The sequence below is a fragment of the Tachyglossus aculeatus genome, chromosome 11 (genome assembly GCF_015852505.1).
Source record: "Tachyglossus aculeatus isolate mTacAcu1 chromosome 11, mTacAcu1.pri, whole genome shotgun sequence".
NCBI classification, from domain to species: domain Eukaryota; kingdom Metazoa; phylum Chordata; class Mammalia; order Monotremata; family Tachyglossidae; genus Tachyglossus; species Tachyglossus aculeatus.
Window position 1 is genome coordinate 24,815,553 of NC_052076.1, and position 20,060 is coordinate 24,835,612.

At 45.2% G+C, this 20,060-nt stretch overlaps 1 protein-coding gene across 1 annotated transcript in view; it reads right to left on the reverse strand.

The window, feature by feature from the left end:
• Positions 1-20,060, reverse strand: part of NMT1 (N-myristoyltransferase 1) — an 89,920-nt gene that overhangs the window by 52,293 nt on the left and 17,567 nt on the right. Inside the window, exons 3-4 of the mRNA XM_038754272.1 lie at positions 10,774-10,885; positions 6,499-6,643 (exon numbers count right to left, since the gene is read on the reverse strand). Of these exons, the coding sequence (XP_038610200.1) occupies positions 6,499-6,643; positions 10,774-10,885 (257 nt within the window). The remainder of the gene's footprint in view (positions 1-6,498; positions 6,644-10,773; positions 10,886-20,060) is intronic.

Consider the following 20,060-nt stretch of genomic DNA (forward strand, 5'->3'; position numbering starts at 1 on the left):
GAGCGCTTATTGGGTGCAGAGCACTGGACTAAGCGCTTGGGAAGTCCAAGTTGGCAACATCTAGAGACAGTCCCTACCCAACAGTGGGCTCACAGGCTAGAAGGGGGAGACAGAGAACAAAACCAAACGTATTAACAAAATAAAATAAATAGAATAGATAGGTACAAGTAAAATAGAGTAATAAATATGTACAAACATATATCAATCAATCTTATTGATTGAGCACTTATTGGGTGCAGAGCACTGGACTGAGCGCTTGGGAAGTACGAGCTGGCAACATATCATCCATCGTATTGATTGAGCGCTTACTGGGTGCAGAGCACTGGACTGAGCACTTGGGAAGTACGAGCTGGCAACATATAATCAGTCAATCAATCGGATTGATTGAGCGCTTACTGGGTGCAGAGCACTGGACTAAGCGCTTGGGAAGTCCAAGCTGGCAACATCTAGAGACGGCCCCTACCCGACGGTGGGCTCACAGGCTAGAAGGGGGAGACAGAGAAAAAAACCAAACGCATTAACAAAATAAAATAAATAGAATAGATAGGTATAAGTAAAATAGAGTAATAAATATGTACAAACATATATCAATCTTATTTATTGAGCGCTTATTGGGTGCAGAGCACTGGACTAAGCGCTTGGGAAGTCCAAGCTGGCAACATCTAGAGACAGTCCCTACCCAACAGTGGGCTCACAGTCTAGAAGGGGGAGACAGAGAACCAAACAAAACGTATTAACAAAATAAAATAAATAGAATAGATAGGTACAAGTAAAATAGAGTAATAAATATGCACAAACGTATATCAATCAATCAATCTTATTGATTGAGCGCTTACTGGGTGCAGAGCACTGGACTAAGCGCTTGGGAAGTCCAAGCTGGCAACATCTAGAGACGGCCCCTACCCGACAGTGGGCTCACAGGCTAGAAGGAGAGACAGAGAACAAAACAAAACGTATTAACAAAATAAAATAAATAGAATAGATAGGTACAAGTAAAATAGAGTAATAAATATGTACAAACATATATCAATCTTATTTATTGAGCGCTTATTGGGTGCAGAGCACTGGACTAAGCGCTTGGGAAGTCCAAGCTGGCAACATCTAGAGACAGTCCCTACCCAACAGTGGGCTCACAGTCTAGAAGGGGGAGACAGAGAACCAAACAAAACGTATTAACAAAATAAAATAAATAGAATAGATAGGTACAAGTAAAATAGAGTAATAAATATGTACAAACATATATCAATCAAACTTATTTATTGAGCGCTTATTGGGTGCAGAGCACTGGACTGAGCGCTTGGGAAGTACGAGCTGGCAACATATCATCCATCGTATTGATTGAGCGCTTACTGGGTGCACAGCACTGGACTGAGCGCTTGGGAAGTACGAGCTGGCAACATATAATCAGTCGATCAATCAATCGCATTGATTGAGCGCTTACTGGGTGCAGAGCACGGGACTAAGCGCTTGGGAAGTCCGAGCTGGCAACATCTAGAGACGGCCCCTACCCGACGGTGGGCTCACAGGCTAGAAGGGGGAGACAGAGAAAAAAACCAAACGCATTAACAAAATAAAATAAATAGAATAGATAGGTACAAGTAAAATAAATAGAGTAATAAATATGTACAAACATATATCAATCAATCTTATTTATTGAGCGCTTATTGGGTGCAGAGCACTGGACTGAGCGCTTGGGAAGTACGAGCTGGCAACATATCATCCATCGTATTGATTGAGCGCTTACTGGGTGCAGAGCACTGGACTGAGCGCTTGGGAAGTACGAGCTGGCAACATATAATCAGTCAATCAATCGGATTGATTGAGCGCTTACTGGGTGCAGAGCACTGGACTAAGCGCTTGGGAAGTCCAAGCTGGCAACATCTAGAGACGGCCCCTACCCGACGGTGGGCTCACAGGCTAGAAGGGGGAGACAGAGAAAAAAACCAAACGCATTAACAAAATAAAATAAATAGAATAGATAGGTATAAGTAAAATAGAGTAATAAATATGTACAAACATATATCAATCTTATTTATTGAGCGCTTATTGGGTGCAGAGCACTGGACTAAGCGCTTGGGAAGTCCAAGCTGGCAACATCTAGAGACAGTCCCTACCCAACAGTGGGCTCACAGTCTAGAAGGGGGAGACAGAGAACCAAACAAAACGTATTAACAAAATAAAATAAATAGAATAGATAGGTACAAGTAAAATAGAGTAATAAATATGCACAAACGTATATCAATCAATCAATCTTATTGATTGAGCGCTTACTGGGTGCAGAGCACTGGACTAAGCGCTTGGGAAGTCCAAGCTGGCAACATCTAGAGACGGCCCCTACCCGACAGTGGGCTCACAGGCTAGAAGGAGAGACAGAGAACAAAACAAAACGTATTAACAAAATAAAATAAATAGAATAGATAGGTACAAGTAAAATAGAGTAATAAATATGTACAAACATATATCAATCAATCTTATTGATTGAGCGCTTACTGGGTGCAGAGCACTGGACTAAGCGCTTGGGAAGTCCAAGCTGGCAACATCTAGAGACGGTCCCTACCCGACAGTGGGCTCGCAGTCTTGAAGGGGGAGACAGACAACAAAACCAAACATATTAACAAAATAAAATAAATACAATACATAGATACAAGAAAAATAAATAAATAAATAGAGTAATAAATATGTACAAACATATAGACATATATACAGGTGCCCTGCTGCCGGCCCTCCTGCCCCCTTCTAGACCGTGAGCCCACTGTTGGGTAGGGACTGTCTCTATATGTTGCCAGCTTGTACTTCCCAAGCGCTTAGTACAGTGCTCTGCACACAGTAAGTGTTCAATAAATACGATTGATTGATTGATTGATTGACTGGACTCCAGGAACTTTCATTCACTCATTCATTCCACCCCCCCCAACCCCCCGTCTTACCTCCTTCCCTTCCCCACAGCACCTGTATATGTTTGTACATATTTATTACTCTATTTATTTATTTTACTTGTACATATCTATTCTATTTATTTTATTTTGTTAATATGCTTGGTTTTGTTCTCCGTCTCCCCCTTCTAGACTGTGAGCCCGCTGTTGGGCTCTAAATGTCTCTATCTGTTGCCAACTTGGACTTCCCAAGCGCTTAGTCCAGTGCTCTGCACACAGTAAGCGCTCAATAAATATGATTGATTGACTTGTACTTCCCAAGCGCTTAGTCCAGTGCTCTGCATACAGTAAGCGCTCAATAAATACGATTGATTGATTGATTACTCTATTTATTTTACTTGTACATATCTATTCTATTTATTTTATTTTGTTAATATGCTTTGTTCTCTGTCTTCCCCTTCTAGACTGTGAGCCCACTGTTGGGTAGGGACCGTCTCTAGAGGTTGCCAACTTGTACTTCCCAAGCGCTTAGTCCAGTGCTCCGCACACAGTAAGCGCTCAATAAATACGACTGAATAAAAGAATGAATGAATGTCTCCCCCTTCTAGACTGTGAGCCCGTTTTTGGGTAGGGACCATCTCTATATGTTGCCAACTTGTACTTCCCAAGTGCTTAGTCCAGTGCTCTGCACACACTAAGCGCTCAATAAATACGATTGATTGATTGATTGATTGAGTGCTTACTGTGTGCAGAGCACTGGACTAAGCGCTTGGGAAGTCCAGTTGGCAACATCTAGAGACGGTCCCTACCCAACAGCGGGCTCACAGGCTAGAAGGGGGAGACAGACAACAAAACAAAACATTTAAGCCAAATAAAATATATAGAATAAATATGTACAAGTAAAATAGAGTAATAAATTCGTACAAACATTCATTCATTCAATCATATTTATTGAGCGCTTACTGTGTGCAGAGCACTGGACTAAGCACTTGGGAAGTCCAAGGTGGCAACATCTAGAGACGGTCCCTACCCAACAGCGGGCTCACAGTCTAGAAGGGGGAGACAGACGACAAAATAAAACATATTAACAAAATCAAATAAATAGAATAAATATGTACATGTAAAATAGAGTAATAAATCTGTACAAACATATATTCATTCATTCATTCATTCAATCGTATTTATTGAGCGCTTACTGTGTGCAGAGCACTGGACTAAGCACTTGGGAAGTCCAAATTGGCAACATATAGAGACGGTCCCTACCCAACAATGGGCTCACAGTCTAGAAGACTATTTATTTTGTTAATGTCAAGCGCTTAGTCCAGTGCTCCGCACACAGTAAGCGCTCAATAAATACGATTGAATGAATGAATGATGTGCACTTAGCTTTAAATCTATTTGTTCTGACGATTTTGACACCTGTCCACATAATAATAATAATAATGGCATTTGTTAAGCGCTTACTATGTGCAAAGCACTGTTCTAATTGCTGGGGAGATACAAGGTGATCAGAGAAGCAGCGTGGCTCAGTGGAAAGAGCCCGGGCTTTGGAGTCATAGGTCATGGGTTCGAATCCCAGCTCCTCCACCTGTCTGCTGTGTGAACTTGGGCAAGTCACTTAACTTCTCTGCGCCTCAGTTCCCTCATCTGGAAAATGGGGATTTAGACTGTGAGCCCCCCCGTGGGACAGCCTGATCACCTTGCCTCCCCCTCCCCAGCGCTTAGAACAGTGCTTTGCACATAGTAAGCGCTTAACAGATGCCATCATTATTATTATTATCATCAGGGTGTCCCACATGGGGCTCACCGGCATCATCCCCATTTTACAGATGAGGTAACTGAGGCTCCAAGAATTTAAGTGACTTGCCCAAGGTCACACGGCAGACACGTGGCAGAGCCAGGATTTGAACCCATGACCTCCGACTCCAAAGCCCGGGCTCTTTCCACTGAGCCACGCTGCACATGTTCTGTTCCCTGTCTCCCCCTTCTAGCCTGTGAGCCCGCTGTTGGGTAGGGACCGTCTCTAGACGTTGCCGACTTGGACTTCCCAAGCGCTTAGCACAGTGCTCTGCACACGGTAAGCGCTCAATAAATACGACTGAATGAAAGAATGAATAGAAAATTGATTTTAATGACTGTCTCCTCCTCTAGTCTGTCCACATCTTGTCGGCAAGGATCATTTCTACCCCTGTAGACTGTAAGCGTAGTTGTTTTTTTTTTGTAACAAATACCAACATTATTATTAATAATAATAATTAGTAAGAGCTTGATACCATTTAAAAAAAAAACCAGCCAAAAATAATCTTTTTTTGGCACATAGTAAGCGCTTAACAAATACCAACATTATTATTAATAATATAATATTATACTGTTATTACATTATATCAGATTATAATACAATACATTAATATATTATATATCTAATATATTCATTATACATATATAATATATTAATAATATATAATACAGTATAATATAACATAATATACTCTATCATTATATTATATAATTGTATAATAAAATATCATATCATTATATGATAACCATGCATAATTAATAATATGCTATGATTATATTATGATCAATATAGAATATTGCATTATCATCCAACATCAGTATTATATCGCATAATATTATATTATAGAATAATATATTATATGATATAATAATGATGTTATATAATGACATAATATATAATTATGCATAATTAATAACATGCTTTAATTATATTATAATCAATATAGATTTTTGCACTATATTATATATCATTATATAATAAAATATCATATCATTATATAATAACCATGCATAATTAATAATATGCTATGATTATATTATGATCAATATAGAATATTGCATTATCATCCAACATCAGTATTATATCGTATAATATTATATTATAGAATAATATATTATATGATATAATAATGATGCTGCATAATATGACATAATATACCGTTATGCATAATTAATAATATGCTATAATTATATTATAATCAATATAGAATATTGCATTACCATCCAACATCAGTATTATATCATGCAATATTATATTATAGAATAATATATTGTATGATATAATAATGATGTTGTATAATAATATGGCATAATATGTAATTATAATATAATAATAATAACAATAATGTTGGTATTTGTTAAGCGCTTACTATGTGCAAAAAAAAAGGTTATTTTTGGCTGTTTTTTTTTTTTTAAATGGTATCTGTTAAGCTCTTACTACGTGCCAGGAACTGTTCCACATCCTGAGGTAGATACAAGCTAATCAGGTGGGACACTGTCCCTGTCCCCCCGCGGGGCTCGCAGTCTTCATCCTCCTTTCCCAGATGAGGGAACTGAGGCCCAGAGAAGTGAAGTGACTCGCCCATGGTCACACAGCAGACGAGTGGCGGAGCCAGGATTAGAACCCAGGTCCCACCGCCTCCCAGGCGTTCGTCCTCGGAGCGGGCACGAAGCCGGGCGTCCGGGCCGGAGAGGCACCGGGAAGGGAGTCAGGGAGGAGCGGGAGGGCGGCGGGCGGAACCGGGGAATTCGGCAGCGATGATGGCACACGTAGTGAGCGCTCAATAAATGCGATTGAATGAATGAATGAATGAATGAATGGACATACCGAGCTTGGGCACGGGCTGGGTGTCCCAGAACTGGTAGCTCCGCTTGCTGGCCTCCTCCATGGTTTTGGCGGGTCCCTGGCCGACCGAGAACAGCTCGATGGCTTTCTGGATCTCCTGGATTCTCTCCGCGGGCAGGGAGTTCACCTGGATGGACCGGGGGAGACGAGGCCTGGATCAATCCAACCCTCCATCCATCAAACCATCGCCTTTACTAAGCGCGGAGACGAGGCCTGGATCAATCCATCCATCCATCAATCAATCACCTTTACTAAGCACGGAGACAAGCCCTGGATCCATCCATCCATCAATCAATCGCTTTTACTAAGCGCGGAGACAAGGTCTGGATCCATCCATCAATCAATCGCCTTTACCAAGCACGGAGACAAGGCCTGGATCAATCCATCCATCCATCAATCAATCGCCTTTACTAAGCGCGGCGACAAGGCCTGGATCAATCCATCCATCCATCAATCAATCGCCTTTACTAAGCACGAAGACAAGGCCTGGATCAATCCATCCATCCATCCATCCGTCCAATCAATCGCCTTTACTAAGCGTGGAGACAAGGCCTGGATCAATCCATCCATCCATCAATCAATCGCTTTTACTAAGCACAGAGACAAGGCCTGGATCAATCCATCCATCCATCCATCAATCATTCGCCTTTACTAAGCATGGAGACAAGGCCTGGATCAATCCATCCATCCAATCAATCGCTTTTACTAAGTGCAGAGACAAGGCCTGGATCAATCCATCCATCCATCAATCAATCACCTTTACTAAGCGCGGAGATGAGGCCTGGATCCATCCATCCATCAATCAATCAATCAATCGTATTTATTGAGCGCTTACTATGTGCAGAGCACTGTACTAAGCGCTTGGGAAGTACAAATTGGCATCACATAGAGACAGTCCCTACCCAACAGTGGGCTCACAGTCTAAAAGGGGGAGACAGAGAACAGAACCAAACATACCAACAAAATAAAATAAGTAGGATAGAAATGTACAGGTAAAATAAATAAATAAATAAATAAATAGAGTAATAAGTATGTACAACCATATATGCATATATACAGGTGCTGTGGGGAAGGGAAGGAGGTAAGACGGGGGGATGGAGAGGGGGACGAGGGGGAGAGGAAAGAAGGGGCTCAGTCTGGGAAGGCCTCCTGGAGGAGGTGAGCTCTCAGCAGGGCCTTGAAGGGAGGAAGAGAGCTAGCTGGGCGGATGGGCAGAGGGATTGGGGGCATTCCAGGCCCGGGGGAGGACGTGGGCCGGGGGTCGACGGCGGGACAGGTGAGAACGAGGTACGGGGAGGAGATTAGCGGCCGAGGAGCGGAGGGTGCGGGCTGGGCAGTAGAAGGAGAGAAGGGAGGTGAGGTAGGAGGGGGCGAGGTGATGGACAGCCTTGAAGCCCAGGGTGAGGAGTTTCTGCCTGATGCGCAGATTGATCGGTAGCCATTGGAGGTTTTTGAGGAGGGGAGTAATATGCCCAGAGCGTTTCTGGACAAAGATAATCCGGGCAGCAGCATGAAGTATGGATTGAAGTGGAGAGAGACACGAGGATGGGAGATCAGAGAGAAGGCTGGTGCAGTAGTCCAGACGGGATAGGGTGAGAGCTTGAATGAGCAGGGGAGTGGTTTGGATGGAGAGGAAAGGGCGGAGCTTGGCAATGTTGCGCAGCTGAGACCGGCAGGTTTTGGTGACGGCTTGGATGTGAGGGGTGAATGAGAGAGCGGAGTCGAGGATGACACCAAGGTTGCGGGCTTGTGAGACGGGAAGGATGGTAGTGCCGTCAGCAGAGATGGGAAAGTCAGGGAGAGGACAAGGTTTGGGAGGGAAGACAAGGAGCTCAGTCTTCGACATGTTGAGCTTTAGGTGGCGGGCAGACATCCAGATGGAGATGTCCTGAAGGCAGGAGGAGATGCGAGCCTGGAGGGAGGGAGAGAGAGCAGGGGCAGAGATGTAGATCTGGGTGTCATCAGCGGAGAGATGATAGTTGAAGCCGTAGGAGCGAATGAGGTCACCAAGGGAGTGAGTGTACATTGAGAACAGAAGGGGACCAAGCACTGAACCTTGGGGAACCCCCACCGTAAGAGGATGGGAGGGGGAGGAGGAGCCTGCAAAAGAGACTGAGAAAGAACGACCGGAGAGATAAGAGGAGAACCAGGAGAGGACGCCTTTACTAAGCGCGGAGATGTGGCCTGGATCCATCCATCCATCCATCCATCCATCCATCCATCCATCAATTGCCTTTACTAAGCACGGAGACAAGGCCTGGATCAATCCATCCATCCATCAATCAATCGCTTTTACTAAGCGCGGAGACAAGGCCTGGATCAATCCATCCATCCATCAATCAATCACCTTTACTAAGCGCGGAGACGAGGCCTGGATCAATCCATCCATCCATCAATCACCTTTACTAAGTGCAGAGACGAAGCCTGGATCCATCCATCAATCAATCGCCTTTACTAAGCGCGGAGACAAGGCCTGGATCCATCCATCCATCCATCAATCAATCGCCTTTACTAAGCACGGAGACAAGCCTGGATCAATCCATCCAGCCAACAATCAATCAATCGCCTTAACTAAGCGCAGCAACAAGGCCTGGATCAATCCATCCATCCATCAATCAATTGCTTTTACTAAGCGCGGAGATGAGGCCTGGATCCATCCATCAATCAATCACCTTTACAAAGCGTGGAGACAAGGCCTGGATCCATCCATCCATCCATCCATCCATCAATCAATCGCCTTTACTAAGCGCGGAGACAAGGCCTGAATCAATCCATCCACCCATCCATCAATCAATCAATCGTCTTTACTAAGCGCGGAGACGAGGCCTGGATCCATCCATCCATCCATCCATCAATCAATCAATCCATCCATCCATCAATCAATCGCTTTTACTAAGCGCAGAGACGAGGTCTGGATCAATCCATCCATCCATCAATCAATCGCCTTCACTAAGCACGGAGACGAGGCCTGGATCAATCCATCCATCAATCAATCGCCTTCACTAACCACGGAGACAAGGCCTGGATCAATCCATCCATCCATCCAATCAATCGCCTTTACTAAGCGCAGAGACAAGGCCTGGATCCATCCATCCATCCATCAATAATAATAATAATGTTCATTCATTCAATCGTATTTTTTGAGCGCTTACTGTGTGCACAGCACTGTACTAAGCGCTTGGGAAGTCCAAGTTGGCGACATATAGAGATGGTCCCTACCCAACAGTGGGCTCACCGTCTCTATATGTCGCCAACTTGTACTTCCCAAGCGCTTAGTACAGTGCTCTGCACACAGTAAGCGCTCACCTGTATATATGTATATATGTTTGTTCGTATTTATTACTCCATTTATTTTACTTGCACATATCTATTCTATTTATTTTATTTTGTTAATCTGTTTTGTTTTGTTCTCTGTCTCCCCCTTCTAGACTGTGAGCCCACTGTTGGGTGGGGACCGTCTCTAGGTGTTGCCAACTTGGACTTGCCAAGCGCTTAGTCCAGTGCTCTGCACACCGTAAGTGCTCAATAAATACGATTGATTGATTGATTGAATTGAATGAATGAATGAGTAGAAGGGGGAGACAGAGAACAAAACTGTTGGGTAGGGACCGTCTCTCTATGTTGCCAACTTGGACGTCCCAAGTGCTTAGTACAGTGCTCTGCACACAGTAAGTGCTCAATAAATACGATTGACTGATTGACTGAATGAATGAATGAGTAGAAGGGGGAGACAGAGAACAAAACTGTTGGGTAGGGACCGTCTCTCTATGTTGCCAACTTGGACTTCCCAAGCGCTTAGTACAGTGCTCTGCACACAGTAAGTGCTCAATAAATACGATTGACTGATTGATTGAATGAATGAATGAGTAGAAGGGGGAGACAGAGAACAAAACTGTTGGGTAGGGACCGTCTCCCTATGTTGCCAACTTGGACTTCCCAAGCGCTTAGTCCAGTGCTCTGCACACCGTAAGTGCTCAATAAATACGATTGATTAATTGATTGAATTGAATGAATGAATGAGTAGAAGGGGGAGACAGAACAAAACTGTTGGGTAGGGACCGTCTCTCTATGTTGCCAACTTGGACTTCCCAAGCGCTTAGTCCAGTGCTCTGCACACCGTAAGCGCTCAATAAATACGATTGATTGATTATGTATGTGTGGTTTTAAATAAAACGGGGGAATTGCGTTATCCGAAAGTCCGCTGGGCCGAGGAGGGGACCGCCGGCCCATCGGTCTCCGGCCCCCGGAGTCCCCTACCTTCACGGGCTGGTCCTGGGCGGAATCCGGGGGCTCGTTGCTTTTCTCTTTCTTCCGTTTCTGTTTCTTTTTCTTCTTTTTGGCTCCGCTGTCGTTGGCTGGACTCGATCCGCTGCGGGGGTAGAGCCGGGAAGGCCGGCGGGCTTGGGATCGTCGCACCCGGGGCCCCGGGGCCCCGGGGCCGGGGCTTTCCCGCTCCCACCCGCCCCGCGACTCCACCCCGACTCCAGCTTTCCGGTCCCGCTGTTGGGTAGGGACCGTCTCTATGTGTTGCCAACTTCCCAAGCGCTTAGTACAGGGCTCTGCACACAGTCAGCGCTCAATAAATACGATTGATTGATTGATTTCCGGCGGATTTCATTCATTCAGTCGCATTTATTGAGCGCTTACTGTGTGCAGAGCACTGCACTCTCCCCCTTCTAGACTGTGAGCCCGCTGTTGGGTAGGGACCGTCTCTAGATGTTGCCAACTTGGACTTCCCAAGCGCTTAGTCCAGTGCTCTGCACACAGTAAGCGATCAATAAATACGATTGAATGAATGAATGAATAAATACAACTGAATGAATGAATGAATACGATTGAATGAATGAATGAATAGGGACCATCTCTATACGCTGCCAACTTGGACTTCCCAAGCGCTTAGTACAGGGCTCTGCACACAGTCAGCGCTCAATAAATATGATTGATTTCCGGTGGATTTCATTCATTCAGTCGCATTTATTGAGCGCTGACTGTGTGCAGAGCGCTGCACTCTCCCCCTTCTAGACTGTGAGCCTGCTGTTGGGTAGGGACCGTCTCTATATGTTGCCAACTTGGACTTCCCAAGCGCTTACTACAGTGCTGTGCACACAGTAAGCGCTCAATAAATACGATTGAATGAATGAATAAATAGGGATTGCCTCTATATGTTGCCAACTCATTCACTCAGTCGTATTTATTGAGCACTTACTGTGTGCAGAGCACTGCACTCTCCCCCTTCTAGACTGTGAGCCCGCTGTTGGGTAGGGACCGTCTCTATATGTTGCCAACTTGGACTTCCCAAGCGCTTAGTATAGTGCTCTGCACACAGTAAGCGCTCAATAAATACAATTGAATGAATGAATGAATTCAGTCCTATTTATTGAGCGCTTACTGTGTGCAGACCACTGCACTCTCCCCCTTCTAGACTGTGAGCCTGCTGTTGGGTAGGGACTGTCTCTATATGCCAACTTGGACTTCCCAAGCGCTTAGTACAGTGCTCTGCACACAGTAAGTGCTCAATAAATACAATTGAATGAATGAATTCAGTCGCATTTATTGAGCGCTTACTGTGTGCACAGCACTGCACTCTCCCCCTTCTAGACTGTGAGCCCGCTGTTGGGCAGGGACCGTCTCTATATGTTGCCAACTTGGACTTCCCAAGCGCTTAGTCCAGTGCTCTGCACACAGTAAGCGCTCAGTAAATATGGCTGAATGAATGGTATTTGTTAAGCGCTTACTATATGCCAGGCATTGTTCTAAGCGCTGGGGTAGAAACAAGCAGCATGGCTCAGTGGAAAAGAGCCCGGGCTTTGGAGTCAGAGGTCGTGGGTTCTAATCCCGGCTCCACCATTTGTCAGCTGGGTGACGTTGGGCAAGTCGCTTCACTTCTCTGGGCCTCAGTTCCCTCATCTGGAAAATGGGGATTAAGACTGGGAGCCCCCCATGGGACAACCGGATCACCTTGTATCCTCCCCAGCGCTTAGAACAGTGCTTTGCACATAGCAAGCGCTTAACAAATGCCATTATTATTATTATTATCATTATTATTATTATTATTATACAAGCTAATCAGGTTGAGCACAGTCCCTGTCCCCCATGGGGCTCCCAGCCTTCCCAAACTGAGTCCCCTCCTTCCTCTCCCTCCCCATCCCCCCGCCTTACCTCCTTCCCTTCCCCACAGCACCTGTATATATATTTGCACAGATTTATTACTCTCTTTATTTTACTTGTACATATTAACTATTCTATTCATTTTGTTAATGATGTGCCTATCACTTTAATTCTACCTGTTCTGACGATTGTGACACCCGTCCACGTAAGTTTTGTTTTGTCGTCTGTCTCCCCCTTCTAGACCGTGAGCCCGTTGTTGGGTAGGGACCGTCTCTAGATGTTGCCGACTTGTCCTTCCCAAGCGCTTAGTCCAGTGCTCTGCACACAGTAAGCGCTCAATAAATACGACTGATTGAATGAATATTTATTCTGATGACTTGACACCTGTCCACATGTTTTGTTTTATTGCCTGTCCTCTCCCTTCTAGACCGTGAGCCCACTGTTGGGTAGGGACCGTCTCTATATGTCGCCGACTTGTACTTTCCAAGCGCTTAGTACAGTGCTCTGCACACAGTAAGCGCTCAATAAATACGATTGAATGAATGAATGAATGAATATTTATTTTGATGACTTGACACCTGTCCAAATGTTTTGTTTTGTTCCCTGTCTCCCTCTTCTAGACCGGGAGCCCGTTGTTGGGTAGGGACCGTCTCTAGATGTTGCCGACTTGGACTTCCCAAGCGCTTAGTACAGTGCTCTGCACACAGTAAGCACTCAATAAATACGATTGAATGAATGAATGAATGAATGAATATTTATTTTGATGACTTGACACCTGTCCACATGTTTTGTTTTGTTCCCTGTCTCCCCCTTCTAGACTGTGAGCCCGTTGTTGGGTAGGGACCGTCTCTAGATGTTGCCGACTTGGACTTCCCAAGCGCTTAGTCCAGTGCTCTGCACACAGTAAGCGCTCAATAAATACCATTGAATGAATGAATATTTATTTTGATGACTTGACACCTGTCCACGTTTTGTTTTGTCGTCTGTCTCCCCGTTCTAGACCGTGAGCCCGTTGTTGGGTAGGGACCGTTTCTATATGCCGCCGACTTGTACTTTCCAAACGCTTAGTACAGTGCTCTGCACACAGTAAGCGCTCAATACGATTGAATGAATGAATGAATATTTATTTTGATGACTTGACACCTGTCCACACGTTTTGTTTTGTTCCCTGTCTCCCCGTTCAAGACCGTGAGCCTGTTGTTGGGTAGGGACCATCTCTATATGTCGCCGACTTGTACTTTCCAAACGCTTAGTCCAGTGCTCTGCATACAGTAAGCACTCAATAAATACGACTGAATGAATGAATGAATGAATATTTATTTTGATGACCTGTCCACATGTTTTGTTCCCTGTCTCCCCATTCTAGACCGGGAGCCCGTTGTTGGGTAGGGACCGTCTCTAGATGTTGCCAACTTGGACTTCCCAAGCGCTTAGTATAGTGCTATGCACACGGTAAGGCCCTGCTGAGAGCTCACCTCCTCCAGGAGGCCTTCCCAGACTGAGCCCCTTCCTTCCTCTCCCCCTCGTCCCCCTCTCCATCCCCCCATCTTACCCCCTTCCCTTCCCCACAGCACCTGTATAGATGGATATGTTTGTACATATTTATTACTCTATTTATTTATTTATTTTATTTGTACATATCTATTCTATTCATTTTATTTTGTTAGTATGTTTGGTTTTGCTCTCTGTCTCCCCCTTTTAGACTGTGAGCCCACTGTTGGGTAGGGCCCGTCTCTAGATGTTGCCAATTTGTACTTCCCAAGCGCTTAGTCCAGTGCTCTGCACATAGTAAGCGCTCAATAAATACGATTGATGATGATGATGATGATGATGACAGTAAGCGCTCAATAAATACGATTGAATGAAGGAATCTTTCTGAGCCTGCCCGCCGCCTCAGCGGGGGCGAGGACAGGCGCCAACAAGCCCCGACAGGGCGAGTCTCGCCCCAAGCCCAACCGAGAGCTCACCCCACAGCCCCCCCCCCCCCCCCCCCCCGCCCGTTACCATGACTACCAAGACTTTGGACCGGAGCTCTGTGGGCAGGGGATGTGTCTGTTCTACTGTTCACTCCATTGTGGGGTAGGGACCATCTCTAGATGTTGCCAACTTGGACTTCCCAAGCGCTTAGTACAGTGCTCTGCAATAAAACTCAATAAATATGATTGATGATGATGATTTATTGAGCGCTTACTGTGTGCAGAGCACTGGACTAAGCGCTTGGGAAGTCCAAGTTGGCAACATCTAGAGACAGTCATTCATTCATTCGATCGTATTTATTGAGCGCTTACTGTGTGCAGAGCACTGGACTAAGCGCTTGGGAAGTCCAAGTCGGCAACAGATAGAGACGGTCCCTACCCCACAATGGGCTCACAGGCTAAAAGTGGATAATGATGGCATTTGTTAAGCGCTTACTATGTGCAAAGCACTGTTCTAAGAGCTGGGGAGGATACAAGGTGAGCAGAATGTCCCTCGTGGGGCTCACATTCATTCATTCATTCATTCAATCGCATTTATTGAGCGCTTACTGTGTGCAGAGCACTGGACTAAGCGCTTGGGAAGTCCAAGTTGGCAACATCTAGAGATGGTCCCTACCCAACAGTGGGCTCACAGGCTAGAAGGGGATAATGATGGCATTTGTTAAGCGCTTACTATGTGCAAAGCACTGTTCTAAGAGCTGGGGAGGATACAAGGTGAGCAGATTGTCCCTCGTGGGGCTCACATTCATTCATTCATTCATTCAATCGCATTTATTGAGCGCTTACTGTGTGCACAGCACTGGACTAAGCGCTTGGGAAGTCCAAGTCGGCAACAGATAGAGACGGTCCCTACCCCACAATGGGCTCACAGGCTAGAAGGGGATAATGATGGCATTTGTTAAGCGCTTACTATGTGCAAAGCACTGTTCTAAGAGCTGGGGAGGATACAAGGTGAGCAGAATGTCCCTCGTGGGGCTCACATTCATTCATTCATTCATTCAATCGCATTTATTGAGCGCTTACTGTGTGCACAGCACTGGACTAAGCGCTTGGGAAGTCCAAGTCGGCAACATCTAGAGACGGTCCCTACCCAACAATGGGCTCACAGTCAAGAAGGGGATAATGATGGCATTTGTTAAGCGCTTACTATGTGCAAAGCACTGTTCGAAGAGCTGGGGAGGATACAAGGTGAGCAGATTGTCCCTCATGGGGCTTACATTCATTCATTCATTCAATCGCATTTATTGAGCGCTTACTGTGTGCACAGCACTGGACTAAGCGCTTGGGAAGTCCAAGTCGGCAACAGATAGAGACGGTCCCTACCCCACAATGGGCTCACAGGCTAGAAGGGGATAATGATGGCATTTGTTAAGCGCTTACTATGTGCAAAGCACTGTTCTAAGAGCTGGGGAGGATACAAGGTGAGCAGAATGTCCCTCGTGGGGCTCACATTCATTCATTCATTCATTCAATCGCATTTATTGAGCGCTTACTGTGTGCAGAGCACTGGACTAAGCGCTTGGGAAGTCCAAGTCGGCAACATCTAGAGACGGTCCCTACCCAACAGCGGGCTCACAGGCTAGAAGGGGATAATGATGGCATTTGTTAAGCGCTTACTATGTGCAAAGCACTGTTCTAAGAGCTGGGGAGGATACAAGGTGAGCAGATTGTCCCTCGTGGGGCTCACATTCATTCATTCATTCAATCGTATTTATTGAGCGCTTACTGTGTGCAGAGCACTGGACTAAGCGCTTGGGAAGTCCAAGTCGGCAACAGATAGAGACGGTCCCTACCCCACAATGGGCTCACAGGCTAGAAGGGGATAATGATGGCATTTGTTAAGCGCTTACTGTGTGCAAAGCACTGTTCTAAAAGCTGGGGAGGATACAAGGTGAGCAGATTGTCTCTATTGGGCTCACATTCATTCATTCATTCAATCGCATTTATTGAGCGCTTACTGTGTGCAGAGCACTGGACTAAGCGCTTGGGAAGTACAAGTTGGCAACATATAGAAATTGTCCCTACTCGACAATGGGCTCACAGGCTAGAAAGGGATAATGATGGCATTTGTTAAGCGCCTCCTATGTGCAAAGCACTGTTCTAAAAGCTGGGGAGGATACAAGGTGAGCAGATTGTCCCTCGTGGGGCTCACATTCATTCATTCGTTCAATCGTATTTATTGAGCGCTTACTGTGTGCAGAGCACTGGACTAAGCGCTTGGGAAGTCCAAGTGGGCAACATAGATAGACAGTCCCTACCCAACAATGGGCTCACGGTCTAGAACGGGGAGACAGACAACAAGACAAAACATGTGGACAGGTGTCAAGTCATCAGAACAAATAGAATTAAAGCTCTATGCACATCATTAACAAAATAAATAGAATAGTAAATATGTACAAGTAAAATAGGGTAATAAATCTGTACAAAGGAGAAGCAGCATGGCTCAGTGGAAAGAGCCGAGGCTTTGGAGTCAGAAGTCAGGGGTTCAAATACTGGCTCTGCCACTTAATAATAAGAATAATAATAATAATAATAATAATGGCATTTATTAAGCGCTTACTATGTGCAAAGCACTGTTCTAAGCGCTGGGGAGGTTACAAGGAGATCAGGTTGTCCCACGGGGGGCTCACAGTCAATCCCCATTTTCCAGATGAGGTAACTGAGGCCCAGAGAAGTTAAGTGACTTGCCCAAAGTCACACAGCTGACAATTGGCAGAGCTGGGATTTGAACCCATGACCTCTGACTCCAAAGCCCGGGCTCTTCCCACTGAGCCACGCCGCTTCACTTGTCAGCTTTGTGACTTTGGGCAAGTCACTTCACTTCTCTGGGCCTCAGTTAACCTCATCTGTAAAATGGGGATGAAGACTGTGAGCCCTACGTGGGACAACCTGATAATAATAATAATAATACTAATGATGGCATTTGTTAAGCGCTCACTATGTGCAAAGCACCGTTCTAAGCGCTGGGGGGGAATACAACGTGATCAGGTTGACCCATGTGGGGCTCACAGTCTTCATCCCCATTTTACAGATGAGGTAACTGAGGCACAGAGAAGTTAAGTGACTTGCCCTTGTATCTACCCCAGCGCTTAGAACAGTGCTTGGTAATAATAATAATAATGATGGCATTTATTAAGCGCTTACTATGTGCAAAGCACTGTTCTAAGCACTGGGGAGGTTCCAAGATGATCAGGTTGTCCCACGGGGGGGCTCCCAGTCTTCATCCCCATTTTACAGATGAGGGAACTGAGGCCCGGAGAAGTGAAGTGACTTGCCCAAAGTCACACAGCTGACAGTTGGCAGAGCCGGGATTTGAACCCATGACCTCTGACTCCAAAGCCGGGGCTCTTTTCCACTGAGCCACGCTGCTTCTCAATATGTACAAGTAAAATAGAGTGATAAATACGTACAAACATATATACATATATACAGATATATACCCAACAGTGGGCTACAGATGAGGGAACTGAGGCCCAGAGAAGTGAAGTGACTTGCCCAAAGTCACCCGGCTGACAAGTGGCGGAGCAGGGATTCGAACCCATGACCTCGGACTCCAAAGCCCGGGCTCTTTCCACTGAGCCATGCTGCTTCTCAATATGTACAAGTAAAATAGAGTAATAAATATGTATAAACATATATACATATATAGTACAAGTAAAATAAATAGAGCAATAAATACATACAAACATATATACAGATATATACGGGTATATACCCAACAGCGGGCTACAGATGAGGGAACTGAGGCCCAGAGAAGTGAAGTGACTTGCCCAAAGTCACCCGGCTGACAAGTGGCGGAGCTGGGATTTGAACCCACGACCTCGGACTCCAAAGTCCGGGCTCTTTCCACTGAGCCACGCTGCTTCTCAATATGTACAAGTAAAATAGAGTAATAAATATGTACAAACATATATACATATATAGTACAAGTAAAATAGAGTAATAAATACGTACAAACATATATACAGATATATACGGGTATATACACAACAGCGGGCTACAGATGAGGGAACTGAGGCCCAGAGAAGTGAAGTGACTTGCCCAAAGTCACCCGGCTGACAAGTGGTGGAGCTGGGATTCGAACCCACGACCTCGGACTCCAAAGTCCGGGCTCTTTCCACTGAGCCACGCTGCTTCTCAATATGTACAAGTAAAATAGAGTAATAAATATGTACAAACATATATACATATATAGTACAAGTAAAATAGAGTAATAAATACGTACAAACATATATACAGATATATACGGGTATATACACAACAGCGGGCTACAGATGAGGGAACTGAGGCCCAGAGAAGTGAAGTGACTTGCCCAAAGTCACCCGGCTGACAAGTGGTGGAGCTGGGATTCGAACCCACGACCTCGGACTCCAAAGTCCGGGCTCTTTCCACTGAGCCACACTGCTTCTCAATATGTACAAGTAAAATAGAGTAATGAATATGTACAAACATATATACATATATAGTACAAGTAAAATAGAGTAATAAATACGTACAAACATATATACAGATATATACGGGTATATACCCAACAGTGGGCTACAGATGAGGGAACTGAGGCCCAGAGAAGTGAAGTGACTTGCCCAAAGTCACCCGGCTGACAAGTGGTGGAGCCGGGATTCGAACCCACAACCTCGGACTCCAAAGCCCGGGCCCTTTCCACTGAGCCATGCTGCTTCTCAATAGGTACAAGTAAAACAGAGTAATAAATACGTCAAACATATATACATATATAGTACAAGTAAAATAAATAGAGTAATAAATACGTACAAACATATATACAGATACATACGGGTATATACCCAACAGCGGGCTACAGGTGAGGGAACTGAGGCCCAGAGAAGTGAAGCGACTTGCCCAAAGTCACCCGGCTGACAAGTGGTGGAGCCGGGATTCGAACCCACGACCTCGGACTCCAAAGCCTGGACTCTTTCCACTGAGCCACGCTGCTTCTCAATATGTACAAGTAAAATAGAGTAATAAATACGTACATATATACAGATATAGTACAAGTAAAATAAATAGAGTAATAAATAAGTACAAACATATATACAGATATATACGGGTATATACCCAACAGCGGGCTACAGATGAGGGAACTGAGGCCCAGAGAAGTGAAGTGACTTGCCCAAAGTCACCCGGCTGACAAGTGGTGGAGCCAGAATTCGAACCCATGACCTCGGACTCCAAAGCCCGGGCTCTTTCCACTGAGCCACGCTGCTTCTCAATATGTACAAGTAAAATAGAGTAATAAATGCATACAAACATATATACAGATATATACAGGTGTATACCCAACAGCGGGCTACAGATGAGGGAATCAATCGATCGTATTTATTGAGCGCTTACTGTGTGCAGAGCACTGTACTAAGCGCTTGGGAAGTCCAAGTTGGCAACATATAGAGACGGTCCCTACCCAACAGTGGGTTCACAGTCTAAACGGGGGAGACGGAGAACAAA